Raw genomic sequence first — 22,202 nt, forward strand, 5'->3', positions numbered from 1 at the left:
ATTGCAAACAGCAGCTTCATACTAGGCCTGATCACTGTACCCTCCAACACTAGTCATGATTTAGAGTTGGGGAGACTCAATGCTCCTTCTGTTGGGCAGGTCTAAAAAGAAAAGGACATGATTTTTTTCTTTTTCTGCCAAGTGCCTGAGACTTCTTGGCTAAATCATACCAAAGTAGTTGTTTGAAATGAGCGAAATTATGGCCTTACATGAAACATACAGTGAGTGGAAGTGCACAGCTTTATGAAGACGCTGTGGCACAGTTGGGAAAAGGAGCAAGTTCCCCAGCTATTATGTGGTGTGGCCATAATGCCATAAGGCTAGTATTCATGTGGGTAAAAGGGAGTCATGTACAATAGGCCCTCTTCTCTTCATATGTCTACACTCTTAACTTCTGCTTTAGAAAGTTCTTTCTTGAACTTCAGTGGGCATCAGAATCCCCCAGAGGGCTTTTGAAACAAGAGTGTTGTGCCCCAGTCCCCAGGTGTCTGATTCTGTAGGTCTGAGGCATGGCCCAAGAATTTGTATTGCTAATCAGTTCCCTGGTGATGCTGCTGCTGCTGTTCTTGTGATCACACTTTGAGACCCACTGATGTAATATTTGCCCTCTTTGGCCTGCCCTATATAGTTTACAGGGTATTGCAAAACTCCAAACAAATATTAAATAATTCATTCATCTAGGAGTGTGTTGAGCTTTCTTGAGATTAAAAACTGGAGTCTGCAGAATGCACCTTAGGTGTGGGTCTACAAAGTTCCAAAGAAGTGTTCCATTCTCATTGGACTCCCGAAAATGCTGACTCTTTCCCTGACCCTCCTTTTGTAAAGGGGGCTGGGCTGGCAGCAAAGAGGCAGAAGATGAGCATCACTGGGGATATAACTTCTGAGAGCAGGTCTGAGTCAGGCACAGTGCCACAAGAGTTGTGGCCATCTGTGTTGCTTGACCCTCCACCTGGCTAGGCCATTACAACGAGCCTAATACTTGTCCTGTAGTGGTAATGCTGAATGTCAGTTTTCCCTCCGATCCACAAGTGTGTGGTCTTGAAAATACAAGGAAGCCCATCCTTTAAACCAGCCCAGTTCCATCAGAGGAACAAAGGCATGTTTAGTATTCGATTGCAATGCAGCCCTGGACCAGTCACTTTGTTAAATAGGGAAGCTCTTTAGCCATGAGGGTTTCCATGTAAATATAGCAAATCAAGGTGATTCCTGAAAACAAACAAACAAACAAATGAAAATACTGCTTGGCTTTGACACATTCTTGGATTATTAGAAATGACAACTCACTCTGCATCCCAGGGAAAAAGTTTCCAACTGGAGCTAAAGGTGAAAAGCTTACTTGTACTCTGAAGAGCTTGTTTTGCAGAATAAATTTCAGATGAGGATAATTAAACCACTTCTTGGAGAACCGAGTCTGATTTCACTGGGCCTTTTAGTGTATAAGATCTTTCATCAAGTGACTTTCATGGTCCTGATTGGAGCCCACTAATTATCCTAACCAGCTATTTTCATCGAGTGTGCGTCGTGGTGTGCTGACGTGCACATACATCCCAGCTCTGCATCCCGAAATGCTGCAATCAATATTAATGTACTCTAAATCACACTTCCATCTGTTTCTGAATTAATAAAACACAAAATAGATGTCCTTATTTCCCTTTCTCTCTCTCTTTTAGCAAAATGCTTCAAAAGTCGCACAGATCCCATCTCCATGGGTAGGCAATGGAAAGTAAGTATTTTGTGAAAATTGCTTTTTCATGAAGATGAGTGATTCAACAGACCCCAAATATTTTGCAGTGACAAGTCAGGAGTGAAGGTCAATTCTAGAACTACAGTCATTTTTGTGCATACAAAATTCTAGTCAGGCTTCGGCTAATGGCAAGACAGAAAAGTTTAAAAAGATGTGGTTCAGAGTTATTTAACTATTTGATCTTTAAGCCAAATTATAGCCATAAAAATATCTGCTAATAAGATGGCAAGCCCCATGCCATTTTAGGGAGGCAGGATAAAGTTAACTCCATTGCGGTGATTTTTCAATGATTCATTCAATAATGAAAGACCAATGAAATATTCATTGATATATAGTAAGTGCTGTTTAATAAAACCAAAGGCATAATAGTGCTGAAAATGTGAAGGCACTTGGTCAGCCAATTATCCAAGCCTTCATGATAATTTTTATATTAATACTAAAATGCCCTAACGTAAGATAGAAAAGCATCCACTATAATGCTGATCAGAGACTCAGGGAACTCACCTGTGCCTGAGGCCTTATTTAGAGTTCTATCTGCTTGGGACAGCTCAGTCTTAGCAGCAGTGGAGTAGGGGCCCAAAAACCGTTGACCTGGTGCTGAAGCTGCCCTTGGCTTACAGGGTAAGCTAAGAGGGCCCCTTCCTCTATCTGGGCTTGTTCTTTATCGCTAAAATGAAGGGGTTGGACCCAATGCCCTCGAAGGCCCACTGAAGAGATGTCTCTTATAGAGAATGAGTTTGAATCCCAGTTCTGTGTCAGCCGTGAAGTTAGCTGACTTGCCTGAGCATCAGTTTCTCCTCTGATTCCCAAACACCCCTCACCAGCCCAAGCCCACACCCCTCAGTGATGGGAAGAGAAACTAGATGACTGTGGACATAGACTGTTTTATAACTCCAAGCTGCTTTTTCAGTTTTTCATCATTTCAAAATTCCTGCATCTCTGATCAAAATAATTTCTTCAAGAATAAAACAGTCTCTACTGCCACTTTATAAATATCTAGAAAACACACTCCAAAAGCAATGGGACAATGAACTCTACTTTGAAATCATAAAAACATTCAGTACGAGGGAACAGATGAATTGAAAACTACACATTAACTCAATTACTGCATTGAAAGGAAGCACTGTTTAAAATGTTGAATTGGGTCTTACTCTTATATTGACGAACAAAAGGGAAAGAGTGCTTCTCTCTTAAGAGAAAAAATGAGTTCAGAAAATAAAAACAACCAGAGAAAGGCCCAGAGAAAACTGTTTTCTCTGAGCACAGAGTAAAGTAAGGGCAGGGGCAGGTAAGCAGCTATAAAAGGATCACTGGGAAAAAATGCGGTTTTTTTGTTTGTTTGTTGTTGTTGTTGTTGTTGTTGTTGTTGTTTTAATTCTGAAATGAAAGAACTCAAACACAACCTAAGCTTGTGAAGTTGCATGAAAAACCTCCTGAAATGATTTTTAAGCAGATTTTGCATGAAGAAAGCACATTCCCTTTGGTAGGTCACAGAGCTTTTGAGTGAGGCAACTCAAAACAGTCACTCAGGGGTTATGTCTCATTCATTCAGCAAATGCTTTGCATGCATCTGCAGCACGATGGGCTGGGGATAGAAAGCTGAATTCGATATGGTCCCTGTACTCCAGAAGCACACAGTCCGGTGCAAGGAGGTGACAGGTATGAACAAGGTGCTATGGAAGCCTAGGAGAAGGAGCTTGGGCCTCCCTGCATAACTAGGAAGGGCTTCTTGTCTGCAAGCAAGATTATGGCCTTGTTTCCCTGTGAATGAGGGTGGTGTCCCCAGTGGAGGACTCTCACAGCACCTTCCAGGAGCAGCACCCTCTGACTTCAAACCCTCCTAGGCTGGCTAGCAATTGGGGAAGTCAGTTGCCCAGAGGTGGTTAAGGGCTCTGCAGGAAATTATATGGAGAGATGAGCAGAGGGTTGAGAACAGACATTCAGGAACTGCTTCCATGGAAGCTGGGGAAAGGAAGTGCAAAGAAGCAATTGGAAGAAGCAGAAAAATCTGCTGAGTTTACAGCAGGGGCCAGGAAACTTTTTATTTAAAGCATCAGACACTATATATTTTGGGCTTTGTGCCAAGAGGTGAAACCAAGGCTACTATGTAGAAAAATATGAGAGAACACAAATTTTCACAAAATTGTTACTGATAAGATTCAAAATATAATACCAATTATGTATAATTTTTGAAATACAAGTCTATTGGTAATAAGAACGAAGAATGTAAATTTTTTTCATAACATTTTGCTTAATTGGGGTTCAAAGTTAGTATCCTCTCTCAACAAATTGATTGTAAATGTTCATCTTTTGCAAACTATTCGGAGCTCACAGGCTATACAGAAACACAAGATGGGCCAGATTTGCTGACTCTTGATACAGGGTTCTGGAATCCACATTGTGCAGAGTCTAAAAAGGCTGAGCAACAATTTCGAATGTCACAGAGAGATAATAAAAAGAAAGAAGCTGGGCAAACATGGATGGCAGTACTTTGAAGTGACCTGGTGGAATGGAAAGAGAATGAAGAGAATGGGCTTTGGAGGAAAATGGACCTGCTATTAGATCCTGGCTTTTCAGCTCTTTAGGCTCTGTGGCCCTCAGGATGGAGCTGAACTTCTCTGAGGCCAGAAACAGCGGCAGCAGAACTTTCCCTGCAGAGTTATGGTGAGGCTTAGACAGAATATTGGTGAGGCCCTGAACTATGCTTGGCACACAGAGACTGTGCAACAAATGATGGCTGCTGCAGCTACTGTTGCCATGATTATTGTTGTAATTGTTACCTATTTAAGTTAGAAGGGATAATGATCCTGCCTCTAGAATTCCCACAGCACTTGGTTAGCACCACAGTTTTGGCACTTACCCTAGATTTCCAGAAAAGAATGTATTTTGCTCCTCTATTAGACTCTTTGCTCTTTTGCAATAAGTAGCCATCCATCCTATCATTCCCCAAGTATTTATTGAGTTCCTACCTTGTGTGAGACACTCTGCCAAGCCTTTTGTAGATATACCCCCTATCCTCACGCTATATATGCTTTTCTCCTTCTACCTTTCAGAGCACTTTATATGTAGTAGATACTAAATAAAGAATAGAAGCAAGTCATTCATTTATTCAACTGGTGTTCATTGAGAACACATATGCCAGACACTGTTCTGGATACTGAAGTATGGCACAGAGTGAAATAGACAAAACAAAACAAACTGCCCTCATCAAGGTCACATTCTGTTGAAGGAAAAAGATAACAACAAACATGTGGCATACTAGGTGATGGGAAGTGTCATGGAGAAAACTGAAACAAGGAAGGCAGGCAAAAAGGGCTGCTGAGGATAGGGGAGGGAGCAGCGGTACCATGCTGAATCTTGAGTAGGGACGTTAGAGAAGGATGATGGTAGAGCAAGCCATAACAATACTGGAGGAGTTTCTTCCAAGCAGAGGGATAGCAGCTGCCTCTGAAGCAGGAGGGAGCACGCCTGACAAGTTCAAGGAACAGCATGGCAGGGTATGGCTTAGAGGTGAGAGGATGGTGGGTTGGACCAGGGTGGTAGTGGTGGAAGTGGTGGGAAGCATGTGCTTCTGTGTGCATGCTCATTTGCATGTGTCATGGAAATATGGAGAAAAGGGTGAGATCTGCAAGTAGATAGACACAAAGAACAGGAAGGGAAACCCTACGCAGTGATGAGAGCTAAGTCAGAGTTGGAGAGCGTACTGAAGTGAGTGGGCCCTGCATCAGCCCTCTCGTAACCACAGTCACAACTTCTTAGGCAGCTTTTCATTTAATGAGCACAATGTAGTGTGCAGACATGCTCCTCAGAATATGTCAGACCTTAGAGCCTAGTGTGAGAACAGTAACAATTGAAAACAGACACTTATCCTAGCTCTTCTTGCCTCCACCACTGAGTATTTAAAATAAATAAATTAGAGAATAGTAGGGGGAAAAGTCCCCAATAGCACTTCAGTGTGATAAAGTAAAAAGGGCTTTTCAAGATGTATGTGGTCAAGAGAGATGATTTGGTTTGTCTTGTGACTCCTGGACATGATTGGAAATCATTGCCTTTTCTTGCAGTCAAGAAAAGTAAGGCCGAGCAAGGAGAAGGGATATGCTCAGGGGCACACAGCAATTTTATGGCAGGGCCAGGGCTAGACTCCAGATCTCCTGGGATTCCAGTACCTCTTTCCCTGAACCATGTGGTCTCTCTTTCCCTTTTTTTTTTTTTTTTTTTTTTTGGAGATGGAGTGTCACTCTGTCACCCAGGCTGGAGTGCAGTGTCTCGGCTCACTGCAACCTCTGCCTCCTCAGATCAAGCGATTCCCCTGCTTCAGCCTCCCAAGTAGCTGGGACTACAGGCATGTGCCACCAAACCCAGCTAATTTTTGTATTTTTAGTAGAGACAGGGTTTCACCATGTTGGCCAGGCTCGTTTTCGAACTCCTGACCTCAGGTGATCCACCCCGCTTGGCCTCCCAAAGTACTGGGATTACAGGCATGACCCACTGTGCCTGGCTTTTTTTTTTTTTTTTTTTTTTTTTGATACAGCCTTGCTCTGACTCCCAGGCTGGATCACAGTTGTGCGATCTTGGCTCACCGTAGCCTCAATCTCCTGGGCTCAAGCGATCCTCTTGCTTCAGCCTCCCAAGTAGCTGCAACTACAGGCACACGCCACATGTCTTTCTAACTTCCTTCAACATTTGTGGCACATGACAGCTTTGTCATTTTCTCTAAGAATTACAAATGAGAAAGTATTTCTTTCTTGCCATAAATTGACATTTAAGAGTTAATGACTACCACTGGGGAAAAAGACTAGGAAATAGCTTTTGCAACCTGCCACAACAAAGAAACCCAGCTTTCACTGCCTTTTTGTCATTTCACTGTCTTCTGTGCCTAGACCCCTTAGCTTGGACACCTCCTCATCCCACTTCTACCTTAAGAATAAATCTTTCTATCAAGAGGTAATGAAGTAGCTCAGAAATTATAAACATAGCAGGAACACTCTTGAACCCACTAACACCAGACAAGCACAGAACAAGTGTGAGGACGAACTTGCTCCCTCAGACCAGACCAGAACATACCAGAAAATAGACTCTGTTTGCAGAAATGGTCCAACTCTCTCCTATAGCTGTAGGCACAGCCTGTGAGTCTCAAGAGCATTGCAGTTGTAATTGTTCCCAGATCTAGTCAGCAGCATTTCAGCATTTTGGTACGCTGCGATTGCTGTTTCCCCAAATCATCTGTATGTGCTGCCCATCAGGGTGCACATCTGTTCTGGGAGCCACCCTGGAAAACTAGAGTTGCCAACAATAGCAACTGGTAAGGGGGTGGGGCTGGGGCAGGAGACAGAGTTACTTGATTGTGTGATAAGGTGTGTTCAGAGGAATAAGAGATTCTTTCAAACATGCGGATTCATGGAGCCCTGAAGACATCTTCCCTCCATTTCTTTTACTCACTCATTGTGTTCTGTCCTGATAAATTGATGCATTTGCCTGGGCAGATGTTCAAAGTGTGACTGGAGGAGGATAGAGAAGCAGAGGGGCACACAGACCTTGCTCCTGCGCACAGGAAGCCACCCATGCTTTAGTGACTGTTCCTGGGCAAGCCTTCAGGTTCCTTAGGTAGCCAGATCTAACCCTGGGCCCTGGAGGAAAAACGACCCCCATGCTGTATGCAGCCAGCAGGTGACTCCTTGTTGTAAGTATTAAAGAATGTAATGAAAATGTGTGTCTAAACACTAGCACTCTCTGAAGTGGAAACTCTGAAGACTTCTTTTTATAAATCAGCATGCAGGTAAATAGTCAGCAATTAACAGCCCATCTCTGTAGCATGTCTTAAAGAATCCTAAAGAGAGAGAATACTACTTTTCCCAGCTTCCCAAATACTGCTCCTTGGGGGGCTGTAAGAATTGTACTTTGCTTATTGTGGTAACTGTATTTGGAGCAAACTGACATTGTGGTTTCCACGAAACACTTTGATGATAGACCAATATTGGACATCAAGTGTTTTCTAACTGCTGATAGCCATTCCAGCAGCAGGTAGAGAAATCATCATAGCTCTGAGCTGTTTCTTTCTCTGAAACATCACAACACTTGTTATATGTATTCAAAGGAAGAGCTATATTTATGGGTAGAATTAATGCTGGAGAAATATCCACCCAGTCCTCTCTGGTATTTGAAGACAAAAGCAGTGGTGTGCATGGAGTCCTCGGTGGTTGTCAAAGGCAGTGGAGACTTTGGTGTTTAATGTTAGAAAGGAGGAAGAGTGGGCCTCATTCTATAGCCTGGCACTGTAGCTCTGGGTAGCTTGGTCAGATGAGGCAGGTATGGGGTGGTAATAATCTCTGTATCCACTAGAGCCTCTGGAAAAAGCTATTGTGTTGACAAAAGCTATTGCATTGACAAAAGCTATAGATGTACTGTGAGAAGAGTCAGTGGGATGTGAGAACAAGCTCCACTCTGATGGGGCTTCACATATGTACACTATGCTAAACTTCACTCCGGCAAATGACATTCTGATGAGATCCCAGCGTAATGGGGGAGGCCTAGAACCCCACTGTCACTCTTTCCTACCAGCCTAACAAGGCCTGTCTCTTTCCATTCCCCAGGAACACTCCATCCCCAGTGTCTCTCAACAACGTCTCCCCCATCAACGCAATGGGGAACTGTAACAACGGCCCAGTCACCATTCCCCAGCGCATTCACCACATGGCTGCCAGCCACGTCAACATCACTAGCAATGTGTTACGGGGCTATGAACACTGGGATATGGCCGATAAACTGACAAGAGAAAACAAAGGTATGCTCATCTGTTCTACCCATATAGCTCACAGACCATGATGGAGTTAACTTCACTTTAAAGGATTTTAGTTGCACTTGGTGGCCTTATATCTTTCTGTATCTCTGATTTCTAGGACTTAGATAAGGGAAGACAGAGTTTGCTCAGGGATGACACAGTGACCTGTTATTCCCGAAAGAGTGAAAAAGCCCTGGAGTTTTGTCCTCCTTTAAAGCTTAAACTAATTTGAACTGTGATGTGTTTTGAATTTCACTCACTGACAAGGATCAACACAGAGAAACAGAGGCAAAGACAAAAATAATGATTTACAAATTAATTATGATCCCGTTGGCTCCTGTTATTATTATTATTATTATTATTATTACTATTATTATTTTGAGAGGTGAGGTTGAACTAAGGCCTTCATTATAATTACTAGCTCCAGTTGAGTACACAATAACGCAGCTTGCATTTGGAAGCAAGGGCCAAAGTTCAGCTAGTACTTTTCACACACTGATGGCTGGGATGAAGAATCAGGGTGCTGTTCGTGATGACACTTGAACTTTGTTACAAAACAAATGCAAAGAGGACCCTGCTTTACCAGAGTGAATCCGCGGTCTTTGGTGACTCATGCTGACATCTGTGACCTTAGCTGTCGTTGAGGATCACAACAAAGCCTCACTATCCTAACGAAGGTGGGAAGTAAAATCAAACTGCACGTTTGTCCCAGCTGTTCATTTGACTTGGCTGATTCTGGCCCCACAATCACAGACTGCTCCGCACCAGTCAAGGTGGGCACAAATGTGGGCTACCCATTACTATTGTATCGCTGAGCATGGGGAAACTATCTTATTGGAATAGGAAGGATGCAGATTTTGCAACCCAATCATTTAAGTTTGAATCCTACCTCGGTCATGCATTGCCTGGGCAACCTAGGCAAGTTAATTAAATCTGTGAGCTACTTCCTAGCTTCCATCTCTCTAATGGACATAACGGTGATGATGATGGTGAAACTTCCCAGAGGGATGATAGAGATGGGTTGAATTAAATAATAGGTGTAAAGCACCTAGTATAAAATTCGGAGTTCAAGGTAGAAATTCTACAAAGATTTATTATCTTTCCTTACTATGTAATATTATGTATCTATATAACTCAAAGATTTTGTGGCTCACAAAGCACATTCTGTGGTTTGAGACCTCACCTCTCAATGCAGCTATAAGCTTACACTGACTCCTGGGAGTATCTGCATGTATTGGTTCCACAGGTTTGTGCAGCAATTTCTATATGCCAGGAACTGCACTATTGCTTTATCATTTGTTGTCTCATTTGTCCTTATTTCATACATGAGGAAACTGAAGCTCTATGAGATTAAGAAACTCACCCATGTTATCACAGCTCTTGCTTGTTAGAAGCAGGAATCTAGAAGTATCTGATTCCAGAGTCTCATCTCTTAATCAATAGGCTACACTGCATATCTAGAGAGCAAAATTAATGACAGGTCCTCAGAGACCTTTGGTGAAATCCCAAACCAGTTATCTGAGCAATGGATAATTATTAAATTGTCTACTTTTCTACACCTCTGGAAATTCAGAGACAACTGGCCTATACAACCAGACTCATCCAGGGGTTCTAGAATTACAAGTGAAGATGGACACATCTTAAGATTTGTCTAGCATGTCTGCCTCCACTATTTCTCTCTTATTTTGTATCAGTAACTGGAGGGCAGTTCAATATTTATGGATTTCCTTTATCATTGCATCCATTTTCAAAATCTGGTTAAGTATTTCCTTCTAAATTAACTTCAGAGCTTTCCAGGAGCAATGTGGTGGCTGTGCTGAGGTTAGGGTGAACTGGTGTTAATCTTGTCATTAGCACAGTGTGTCAAAGAGTTGCTAAATTCTCTGTGTCGTTTTGAATGAAAACAACCCCATCATTCTTGCATTTGGTTATGAGAGAGCAGAGACAAAATATGTCCTGTTAATGCTGTCATTGGGCTTTTCAGTGGACTGGGGAGAGGACTAGTGTGAAATCTTCTGCTCAAAGCCTTGAGTTTCATGCCTTGTCATTTCTGATCTACTTAGCTTTGGGAATTCTATTCACATCTACCTTGTCTGTATAGAAGTGAGATAACTGCGGAGCTTCCCTTTTGGTTGCAGCTCTACATCGCACTGGAGACAACCATGTATTTGCACGTGTTTTACCCAGTGGAGATGGGTGAAGTTGGTTTTCCCAGTGAAAGGTCTCCACTCCTGCCTCATACTGCCCACCATGCAGCTGCAGATGACTTATTGTAGAAGGTTCTGGTGCTGAAACAAGCCAATGGCACTTATGCTGCCCCCTGGCCTTTGGTCTAGAAGCTTACCTGCCCAGCTGCTTATACTGTTCATTTGGAGCAGTTATTAAAATGGTGTCTAATTAAGAAAGCCACAGAGAGCTTTGTACAGAATACCCAGGGAACATCCTGGCTCATATGAGGCTCACATTCGTTCAACAACGACTAGGTCCTTAAATATTTTCCTTAATACTGTATTACATAGGAAAATATTTTAGATGCCAGAAATAATTTACTCTTTTATCAGAATAAATTATTTTTATTGCATAGTACAGGTTAAAAAGTATCATATAATCAAATGAGGTTGACACCTAGAGAAGGATCCCATATGTTATATATAACATAAGGAATAAATGCATTGTTTGATGAAATTCCATCTCCTAAGCAATCAAGCACATGTAACCCATGCATGGAAATCACTTTCCAAGAAGGCAGGAGAGCATCGCATGTTAGGGCAATCTCCAGTCCCATCCCCTCACCCCACCCCCTGACACAGATTCCTTGCTGCCAGCCAGCACATAGCTGACGCTGCTTCCTTTGCCAGAGAGCTCTCTTATAACCAAGTGCCAGGCAAATGAATTCATACATGAAAAGGGAACACCTAGCAAGTTTTTAGAGATCATATAGTTTTTCCCACATAGTACTTTTATCCCGTAAGGCAGACATTCCAAAACTCCAGTCACGCTAGTTAGTAGTGTAGCCTCAGGGCTGCCCTCTTCCCTAAGTGAACCAAGGGGAAATCAGCTGGGCATTCTTACCATTCATGTCCTAGGTCAGGGGCAGGAAAAATTGTTAAGTGACAGATACTTGCAGGCCATTTTCCATCCCCAATGAAATTGGTAAGAAGACTTACAGAATCAAATTCCTCCTTGATGTTTATTTAGCTGTGGAGGCCGATGGCTACTATTAATGCCCAGATTCATGGGCCTTGTCTAGACCATGCCAAGAAAACTCAGTAAACTCGGTTCATTTAGACAAAAGGAAAAGAGGATATTTTCAACTCAGTAACACGTTGAATGACAAACAGTTTGACATTAGATAGACCATGGCTCCCTACAATTTTGTGTAGAAATACCCTTTTCTAAATATAAATGTATAATCAATGAAAACATAAATTTATTACGTGCTGCAGAGTTTTTGGAGCTCACTAAATATTAAAATAATGGGGCTTGATAAACTTGTAGAGTTTTGGTCTCCTAGTAGGCACTCTATAAATGTTTGTCAAATGAATGAATGGACAAATGCATCACATTTCCATTGTCCGTGTGGTTGTGGTGTCGTGTGAAAGCAGCTTCTCAATGAGGTGCATATTTTCATGATATCCTATAAAGGCCTAACTGAGGACTGCTCTGCCTTTCAGAATTCTTTGGCGATCTGGACACCCTGATGGGGCCTCTGACCCAGCACAGCAGCATGACCAATCTTGTCCGCTACGTTCGCCAAGGACTGTGTTGGCTGCGCATTGATGCCCACTTGTTGTAGTGGGTGTTCTCCTATCTCTAGCATCACGACCCATCACTCTACCTCTACCAGCGCACTGATGGTCACTGGTGGAACTCCACTCATTGGGGAAAGTTCTCTTTGGTTATGTTTGTTTTTATGCTTCTTTTGTTATCTGTGAAAAACAGAAGTCATTGTAAGTTGACACTACAACTTAAGGGCAGTGTATGTTTTATTAGTCATATTTTTAGCATTTGATATGCAATCCTCAGATTCTACCATCCTTTTGTGCTTCATGGAATGACAGTCCCTACAATATTGTTTTAAGCCCATGCTACCCAAAACAAAGAATGGGAAGCACTTGTGATAAAGACAGGCTCCTGAGAAATGCAACAAGTGGTCTTACATATAGACATGAGAACTTAGACACAAGGGACCATCCCCCAAACTATACTCTTATACCCAGAAAAGAACATACTTCAGAATCTATCATTAAACTTTTGTGTATCCCACAGATTCAATCTTCAGGTGAGAATTTTCATTGTCAAAACCCACTGGTTAGATGTAGCAACATCATGAAATCAAGAGTATCGAGAAAATAAATGAGCATAGCAATGCTACTCTTAAAAAGATGCTATGCCACACAACCAGAGGACTTTCTTGCTAGCATCCCTTTCCTGATTCCCTATGTTGTTAATTCTAATGATAAGAAGAAAGGGTGACATTTATTTTGACAAGTTTTAGGCATCAGCTGGCATCAGTATTTTTCAACTCTATTATTTGAAGTGTAAATCCTCACCTGGGATTCTCTGTGTGCAAAGCTCTCCTTTTGAGGAACAGTTTGGTTGATGCATGCTTTAGTAGCCAAAATGCTACACTCTAGACTTAGAGTTGGGAGTTAAGAGAAGTCTGGAAAGTGTCCAACAAGGAATTCACACCTCTGCCTCCTTTACAACAACAACATTTACACAGTTGGTAAGTGGGTCCATAACTGGCAGGATTTTTAAATTGTATTTTGTTCAAATCTATGGAAACAAAAATCAAAATCAAGTTATCACTACCTAAAAGTAATAATATACAGTTTTCTTCCTAGTGGCTTGAAAATCTGGACTTCCTCAATTATTATTCGCATTTTCTCTCTTATAGGGTTTCTGTTTTCTACTTTCTTTTTTCTCTTATCTGTGTTTCCTTTTCCTTTGTTTGGCTCATTAACTTTTGACTGAATTACAATTACTGATTATATTAAAGTCCATATTATCATGAATCATTTCCATGAAAATTCCTAAGAAAACTCCAAACTCTCTAAATAGTGGTTAGCTTTTATTTTTTTAAAATGAGTCTTGGGGTAGTGCTTCACCCTGAGATGCTTTGAAAGAGCCCTAAACATTGGGAACCATTCACCTAATTTGGACATATTTCTCACTGGTTGTGACTACACCCTCATGATACTTTACACTCATTTTATGTCCCTAAACATCACAATGTAAATATCATTTTTGATGTTCTAGCTCACCAGAAGATTCTTACACTTGTGGTAAACACTATCCAATGCATTACTTACTGGTAATTACCTGCTGGTATATAATTCCATGTAGCCTTTAATATGCTGGGTTATCAAACTCTGTTCACTGAGTTATGACCAGATAAATAATAGATATGCACATGAAAGATGCAAACTTGTATGATTATTAAAGTAAGCCATGTAGGTCTATGATAGAAACAGCAGGTGATGACTCTGCACTCCCATTGTCAAGGTTAGATATATCCCCAGTTGCAAAACAGCCATACTTGAGCTGTGCTCTGGTCATCTTTGAGTTTAAGGCCCTTTGTTGTATAAGGCTGTGGAAGTTGTACTCCAATGGCTGAAGCCATGTTGTTAGTATGGCTGATGGGAGCATCCCAGCAGCTGAACCCAGCACTTTTTATGCTCCCACTGTGGTTGAGCTTTATGTTTACAGTCTCAGCAATGACACCTATGCATGCACACACAAAAAAATGAAACCTGAAAGAATCTTTTCTGAGCCTCTTAAAAGAGGAAAATGATAACATTAAAGACTCTGAACATCCAAGGTTGGTGTCACATATAAAAATTAAGCTGATGACTTTGCAGTGACTCAAGTTCTCTCTTTATCATGGTTTACCAGGTAGAGTGCTTGGCTATTACTATATAATGAAGCCCACTGGCTTGACTTGTAAGTTCAACCTAAACCACAATCCTAGACCATTATGGACTTAGGAGTAGATTCTTGAAATCCCACATCCAGAAACTAGACGTTAGAATGTTGGGGCAGTTTCCCAGAGAAACAAGCATATTGCCTCATGGATGAAAGACTTGTAGTTCTAGTTTCAGTGACTTGTTATATCTACTTACATACAACAGGGAGGCAAGAGGATTCTCTGTCATCTCTGGTGACTGAGTATAAAATATGTGCCAAGTTGGCAGCACAGTGACCAAATCTGACAATCGAGCTCTGGATCACCACTTGATTATGTAGTAGACTCATTTATAAAGCAGCTTAGGAACTAATTAAACATGGAGGATGAATTACCTTCCTATCCCTTGAGATAAGACATCTTTCGGTTTCATGATTAAGGATTGTTGCTGTTTTATAGTTGCTCTATTCATCACAGTGTAAATGGTGATGCGTGTCATAGGTGCACAGCTATTTGAGGGACTAAGGGATGGAGATATTCCGTCAAATGAATCTCTTCAGCATAGCAGTTTGTGGGAGGGATATGAGACATGTGGATGGCAGTGAGAGATCGTGCCTCTAGATCTTGATGGAGGCTTAGTGAGACACACTTAAATAAGCACATGGAGGTTAGAGTAGAGGGCAGAGTAAAAGGAAGCTCCATCTGAGCAAGGACAGCAAAAGATCTCAGCCCTGCAACTTGACCCAGGTAGGGCCACCACTACGCCTTCACTTGTCACCCAAGCTCCAACCACAGAGAGTTTGACAAGCTTATGTTATGATGTTGACTTGGCTTTGTATTTTTAATTAACTTTGGATTTTTAGTGGTTTTGTCATATAACTGTCTGAGTTTGGTAGGTAGGATTACTTTGAAAAGGGTTTACTAGTGTGGTCCTCCGGGTAGAATTTAGCTGTAAGCATGTTGTTAGCCAGCCTGTAGACTGTTAATTACTTAATAATCTCATTGGGAAAATACTAGTAGTTTTATATTTGGATGACATAATTGGAAAAGCAGACTAGCTGCTACTACTTTTAAAAGACTTAAGGTCGGGATGCCTTTTTTTTTTTCCATGTAAGGAAATGAAAAGATCAAAATCTTCAGGCAATAAGCAAGTTGCAAAATTAGAAACCATTGCCTAAAATATGTTTTGTTGAGTTTCCGAATGGATGAATTTTAATTTGGACATTACATCACTAAATGCATTAGATTTTGTCTGCATTGGAAAGATACTTCTTCTAGCATATCTTTCCCAAAGATATCTAATTTGGATTCTGTTTTATGCAAATTTGCATCCCGGAGGTTGAAGCTGAAGTTTGAGGTTGGAAAGTATTTTTGAAGGCAGAATCAATTGAGTTGTGAGGGTGAGGCCCTCACATACTTCTCAACAGACATGATAAAATTCACCTGCATGAGTTGGCAGGTGGGAAAACCAAACTGGATCACTGGGTAAGACTACTCAGTAAAGCAATGAACTGCTTGCTTAGAGAAGCATCACTATCCCCATTGAGAAAAATGTGTGGCAAGATGATACAGCTACACAGTATCAAATGAATGGGTCAATTCAGGGCCCCCAAATTTAATTCTGTGGGGAAAAATATTGAGCCAGTTGTCAGTGTTCTGTTACACGACTGGCAGACTAAATTCTTCATCGTTGTTGTTGTTGTTTATCATTTTCACTCGCACAGCCTTATTCTCATAATTAAAATCTGATTCATTTTCTCTTTAGTGTTAGTAGACTCCAACAACAGAAGTGGCATCTGTGTATTGATAATCAGCATTTACCCTGGTGGGAGACTAATCAGATAGGCCAGTGTCAGACATTAATCCTACCACCTGATATTTTTGGTGAAGGAAAAAGTATTAATTCTCTTTCCATCCTCCTCCTCAGAAATATAGAAGCCCTCTTTGCCAAAATCATCACATTTTACTCTGTAATCTACTAGCTAAAAGAAAATTGCATTGTGGGGAGGGCGGAAAGGGGGTGGGGGTGGGGGTGGAGGGTGGGGAAGCCCCACAAAGCCAGATTGCAGTTCTTGCCCCTCTTTGCTTCTGACATGAGATGTTAAAGAATTATTCATAGTGCTCACATTGCGTTAGGGGACACTGAACTGCTTTTTAGATCCATGATCAGTCATCATTCTTCTAAGAGATTGGAGCTTTGCTGTTTCATTAACTGTGCAGTATAGACTAATGGTGTTTAATAAAAATCATTCAAAATTTCAAACTCTTTTGCCAGTGACCTCAATTTTGTTGGCTCTTTGATTTGTATCAGACTTTGAGGAGGGAAGGGGGAAGTGAAGGAAGCCTGCTTCCAGGCCCCTGACAGGATGCTGCAGTGGCAAGCTCAAGTTCGCCTGCCTGCCAGCAGTTGGCTGGTGAGCAGCAGCATGCAGACCAGCTGTGGGAAGCCTCCTGAAGAATGCCCCAGCTGATGCTTTCAGCTGGGAATAGCTTGTTCCTATTGGGGAACTCATTGTTCTCCAGTCTCTGCAGCAGGAAGCCAGCTGTCATATCCGGAGGAAATTTCAGATGCTTTACCTTTTTGGTTTTGCCCTGCATCACTCATGTGGCTACGAAATAGAAGTGTCTCTGAGAATAGAGCCCAATGTAGTGACAATGGGTAGTCAAATGTACCCCAGATGCTCATGCCCTCTTGTGGTTCTGCAGTGTTCATGAAATTGGGGGGAAAGGAGACCCTAGACAGTAAGCAAAATTGGCGACACTCCAACAAGGCTAAGTTAATGCTGTGTTGCCCAGACCAAGAGCTAGCTTCTCATTTTGTCAGCCTAGCATGCAACCAGTAGTGTGGTGGTAAAATGTTTAACAACCAGCTCACTGAGAATAGAAAGCACCTGGTTTGCACCATTTGCCAATTTCCGTGGCATAAATACTACCACTTTAGATGATTTTAAGCTACCAACTGTGATGTCACTGAACACATGGTTGGAAAGAGATGCACACAGTTGACTCTTGCAAGCCTGGGCAAAAATGCCTCAACACACTACTGGATGCAGCCAGTCAAAGAAGGTTCATATTTCATATATGTGTTCATGTGGACACACACAGACACACACACAAACTCACCCTTACACACACACTTCAATGACTAAAACAATTACATAGCTTTAAGATATGAATCAATGTGTGAATGTAGAAAGCTCATGATAAGGCCCTAGAGGTATGGGCTGCCCTGGAAGCCTAGGTTTTAAGCAGGAGAATAGCTGAGAAGAATGAAGCCCTCCTGAGCTGAAAGGAGAGATGGATCAATGGAGATGGTTTCATCATCTTCCATATCTCATAGGTAAAATGGGCACTTAGAAAACCCTCATGATTGATTTTTTAAAAAGATAAGTGAGTGTTTTTTATTTTATTATTATTATCATCATTATTTTGATTTACAAGTGCTATTTGTAACTTTCACATGTAACTAGGATAAAGTATTTACGGAACTCTATGGAGAATAGCCCAATCCAGAATTTACTGTGTTTTTCTTTTATGTGACATGGAAACTCAGTAATTCTCCCATCTTCACATTGTTGTTCATAAGATTTTTTACTTTAGTTATTAGGGAATCTAAGTTTTTTGTTAACATTTGCTTTTAGTTAAAAGTATCTACTTACTGTTTTAGCTCTGAATTCAAACCAGAATATCTCTATATCAATTACATGACTAATAGTCAGAAACAATCATCCAACCAAAATAATTATCTTTTCCACCCAGTACAAAGAAAACTAAGCTCAGTAACAAGAAGGCATAAACTAAAGTATATAATGAGACTTTCATTAAATACACACACACACACACACACACACACACACACACACACAAACTCACTCACACATACACTTTTTAAATTAGGTCTCCACACATAAATCATCTTGAAAGTAGAATAGAAAATCTCAAAGAATTAATTCTCCTGGTCCTGTGCATCTTCTGCAGTTAATAAGAGGTTTGTATCTGGAAAGACTGAAGAACTTGTTCTAAAATCTTTTTTTTTAAACATTTCCATTTTCTGTCTGGGCCTGTATCCATGGTTGAATGTTAGCCCTGGAGGAGATCCATGTCTTACTCGCTCTTTCTGGCCCTTCTGTCTTTTGCCTCTGCAATTCTTTTTGTAGCTGGCACAATAACAGGGACTGGAGGTCTATTCTTTCATGGTATTGCTACAACATTTGTCCTTACTGGGAAATGGTAACATCTGGATCTGGTTTAATTGGCATTATACTTACACAGGGACTCTGAGCACCCCCTTCACCACACCAGACAGTGGACTAGTTTTCACAGCTACAAAGAGTTAGAAATGTGTTTAACATCATCCAGTGCATCCCCTACTTTAACACCACCCTCACTAATCAAACATATTCACCCATAAATTTTACAAATGAGATTGATTCCATCTCAAGACAATTTGTCAAATACTTAATTTTCTTCCTGGATGATTCTACTTACTGGATATTTTAGAAAGAGAAATATCTGAGATAAAATCCCTCACATTTACTCAATATTACAAATTGCTGTTTCTATTCCTACTCTGAGTAGTGTTTCTGAAGATTGTTTGCTGTAGTGTTGTCTTTGATAAAATGAATGTCAGTTGTGAGCCTTTTAGAGATACCATGCTCAGAATCCTCTTTGGGATCAGGAGATACCTAAAATTCTCCCCCTTTGCCCACTTCGTTAGATGAGTGACATATTCTTTGGATCCTGCAAAGAAGAGACTGGTTTCTTTTCTTTTCTGGTGGTGGTAGTGGTTGTATCTGTGGCTGTGATGGTTGTTGTTACTTGTCTTTCTCTCTCTGGCTCTGGCTTTTGCTTTCCTGCTAGTGTTCTTTCTCTTTCCAAACAAATAGTGAAATTAAATGTGAGCTTCTGAATTGTACTTGTTCATGCTTTTAAAACATAACAGATTAATAAAAATAGATGTGTCCTGATTTAAAACATGCCCCCTGGAAAGGCATGCTGTATTATGAAATCGTGATAATATAACTGCATTATTACATGGCAGTATAAATATTAGTCTGTTTAATTCATTTGTCCAATTGTATAACTTTGTGGAGCAGTGTTTTGACCTTTACTACATAATTTTGGAGCAAGTGGAGTGGTTGCAGGCAGACGAGACAGTGTTATATCAGGATTTTTCAATGAACTTTAGTTGGAGGCCTGGCAATGGCAAACATCTTCAGATGTTTCTGTAACCATTATAAATATGAAAAAACCCTCTTCAAAAAATTTCCCAGAGTACTTCAGTCAAGACTTTTTAGGTTCATCTTTTTTTTTTTTTTCATTTCTCCTTTTCTTTTTCCATTATTTTTGGATGGGTGTTTGTTATTATTGGACTGAAGAAATATTTTGATTGCAATGGTCTCTCTCTCTCTCTCTCTCTCTCTCTCTCTCTCTTTCTCTCTTTTCTTTCCTCCTTCCCTCTATCCATCACCCCTCATTAAAATATTGAAATACGGAGTCTTTGATAAATCTGCATTAGACCAGGCTATATGCTAGGAATGAAATCTGGGCAAACATCGATGGGTTTTCAAAGAATGCTCCACGTTCATTGGGCCCTTTCACACCCCACAGTGATAAATGAAAAGGATAGAGATAGTTTTTGCAAAGGGCACTTTGATAATATCTTCTGAGACCTAATGCAGTTTAACAAATGACTCCACCTGTTTTTCCAGTAAGTAAATTGACTGAGACTTGCAAAATACCTCTGCGAGTTGTCAGGGGTGTCTTCTGCCTGGTCTATAGTGTGTGTGTTTGCTTTGTATCTAACAGGCACATTCACGTCTCATGTGCTCATATGAAGTATTTCTTAACATTCCCATTAGCCTGTATATAAGAATCAGAAAGATAATCCCAACATGTTGTAAATGAAGATGTGACTCTATAACCTTTCTCTTCTTCCTGGAAAAAAAAAAGACATTTTCATGCGTATTTTAAACAGAAATTTTGTATATTTAAGTGTCATGGAAAATATTTATTGAGTAACTGGGATACAAATGGGAATTTAATTGTCATCATATGCTTTGTGTGTGGGGATGCTCACCAACACCATGCCACTGGACCATTGTGGCAAGCCTAACTGCACAAAGAGTACACATCATCAGTGTGTGTGTGTATGTGTGCGCACGCACGTGTGCGTGTGTGTCCCTGCATGTGCAACATGTCTAGCTTGCTGTCCTTCATGGGATTTTAGCTTTCCCTTCTTGAAAAACATTATTTTACAGTTCCAGGAAGCCCTGGTTACATTACTATATGAAGGCAGTGATTTGAAATGAAAATTCCTTTCCTCTTGGAAGCTTTGGTCATAATATCATGGTTCAATTAAACGGATTCCACCAGCCTTCGAGATGGAAAAAGCTCTGTTCAAATCCAATTGAGTTTCCAAGAGGAAGTTGTAGGTCAAGATGCATGAGAGGGAAGATGAAGGCCACCTCAGCTGCAGCAACATGAGCTGAGTTGAGCCCTCAGTGTTGAAGCTGACTTGCTCCAAGCTGCAGTCCAAAACCCTTGGGCCCATGCCTGGCCTATGCTCCCTCCCAAGTAAGTAGAGGAGCAGAACCATCAGGAACAGCCTGCCTGGCTCCTAAGAAGAAAACTTCCTGACGTCCTGTCCCCAAAGGAAGACCCTTTCTTCCCCAGGGGCACCCCAGGTGGCCAGTAAATTGTGATGACCATTCAGAAAGTGCCCCCTTGGCTTTATGAGAATCCAATTCGTCTTCTGAACCACCTTTTCATGGGTGCAGATTTCCAATATTCATGCTCATTGCAGATCCACCAACTGTCACTGTTCTTAACAAGCATGCTCGTCTTGTCAGAATTTCAGTAAGTTCCAATTTCCTGTACAGACCAGGGTAAACTGTTCTAACATCAATCAATTAATGAAATGTTATCTGGTTTTTAAAAGCTGGTTTCATGTGCTTTATGTGTATAAAACTATATCTGCCTGTGTGGCTTTGCATTTCAAATGTGTGGCGCACAAGCATTTTGTTGGTGCTTTGTTCTCAGTACAGTAACTCTGTGTACAAACATTTTAATGTGGTTTTGTTGTTTTCCAACAAGATGTCTCTGTAAAAATGATATTGGCTGAGCTGGTGCGTTGGTTTCTCTCATAGAGGCATTAACTATACTGCCAATGCATTGAATTATTTAAAAATGCAAAATAAAATTTTTATGAAAATCTCATTTTAGATATGTAGATCATTCTGCTTAGAGACTTTCCAAGCCATAGTACCTTGTTATCAACTCTTCCACATTACAGTACATAGCCAGTGCCCCCGCTTACATCAACAGCCATAAAACTGACAGCCATAAAGAAAATAACTCTCACAAAGCCAATTCATTTTATAAGAGAGACCCTTGGACCATCATTCAAAGCCCATTTAAGAGAAAATTATAAAATATTTAGTTATCTGGATTCCCAGTACACAGCACAAAAAGCTTGCAAAGTATAAAGTTATAACTAGTAGATGCTGACAAAAGAGAGAGAATTATAAAACTAGACTGAAAAAAACACAGCTGGCAATGGCCATTTACTGCAGGGGTATGCCGCCAGTAGCCCTGGGAGGACAGCACAAGCAATAATTTTGGGTCACAATAATGTCTGAAAGTCATCAGGAAAAGTTTGAGTATACCTTAACTAACACGGAAACTCATGTCATATATTTAGGAACTGTTTCCTTCAAGATGTTAAAGATTTTCTGGACAGTTAAAGGATAGGTTTCAGGTATCTAGAAATT

General features: G+C 40.9%; 1 protein-coding gene across 6 annotated transcripts in view; it reads left to right on the plus strand.

Moving 5' to 3' along the window:
- The window catches only part of AFF2 (AF4/FMR2 family member 2), a 518,440-nt gene extending 496,792 nt beyond the window's left edge, over positions 1-21,648 (plus strand). For all 6 annotated transcript variants that reach the window (XM_030933764.1, XM_030933766.1, XM_030933765.1 and 3 more), the window contains 3 exons: positions 1,671-1,723; positions 8,335-8,525; positions 12,197-21,648. In XM_030933764.1, the coding sequence (XP_030789624.1) occupies positions 1,671-1,723; positions 8,335-8,525; positions 12,197-12,318 (366 nt within the window). In that variant the 3' untranslated portion in view covers positions 12,319-21,648. The remainder of the gene's footprint in view (positions 1-1,670; positions 1,724-8,334; positions 8,526-12,196) is intronic.
- Positions 21,649-22,202: the final 554 nt, after the last annotated feature.

The sequence above is a fragment of the Rhinopithecus roxellana genome, chromosome 7, assembly GCF_007565055.1.
Source record: "Rhinopithecus roxellana isolate Shanxi Qingling chromosome 7, ASM756505v1, whole genome shotgun sequence".
Classification (NCBI taxonomy): Eukaryota; Metazoa; Chordata; class Mammalia; order Primates; family Cercopithecidae; genus Rhinopithecus; species Rhinopithecus roxellana.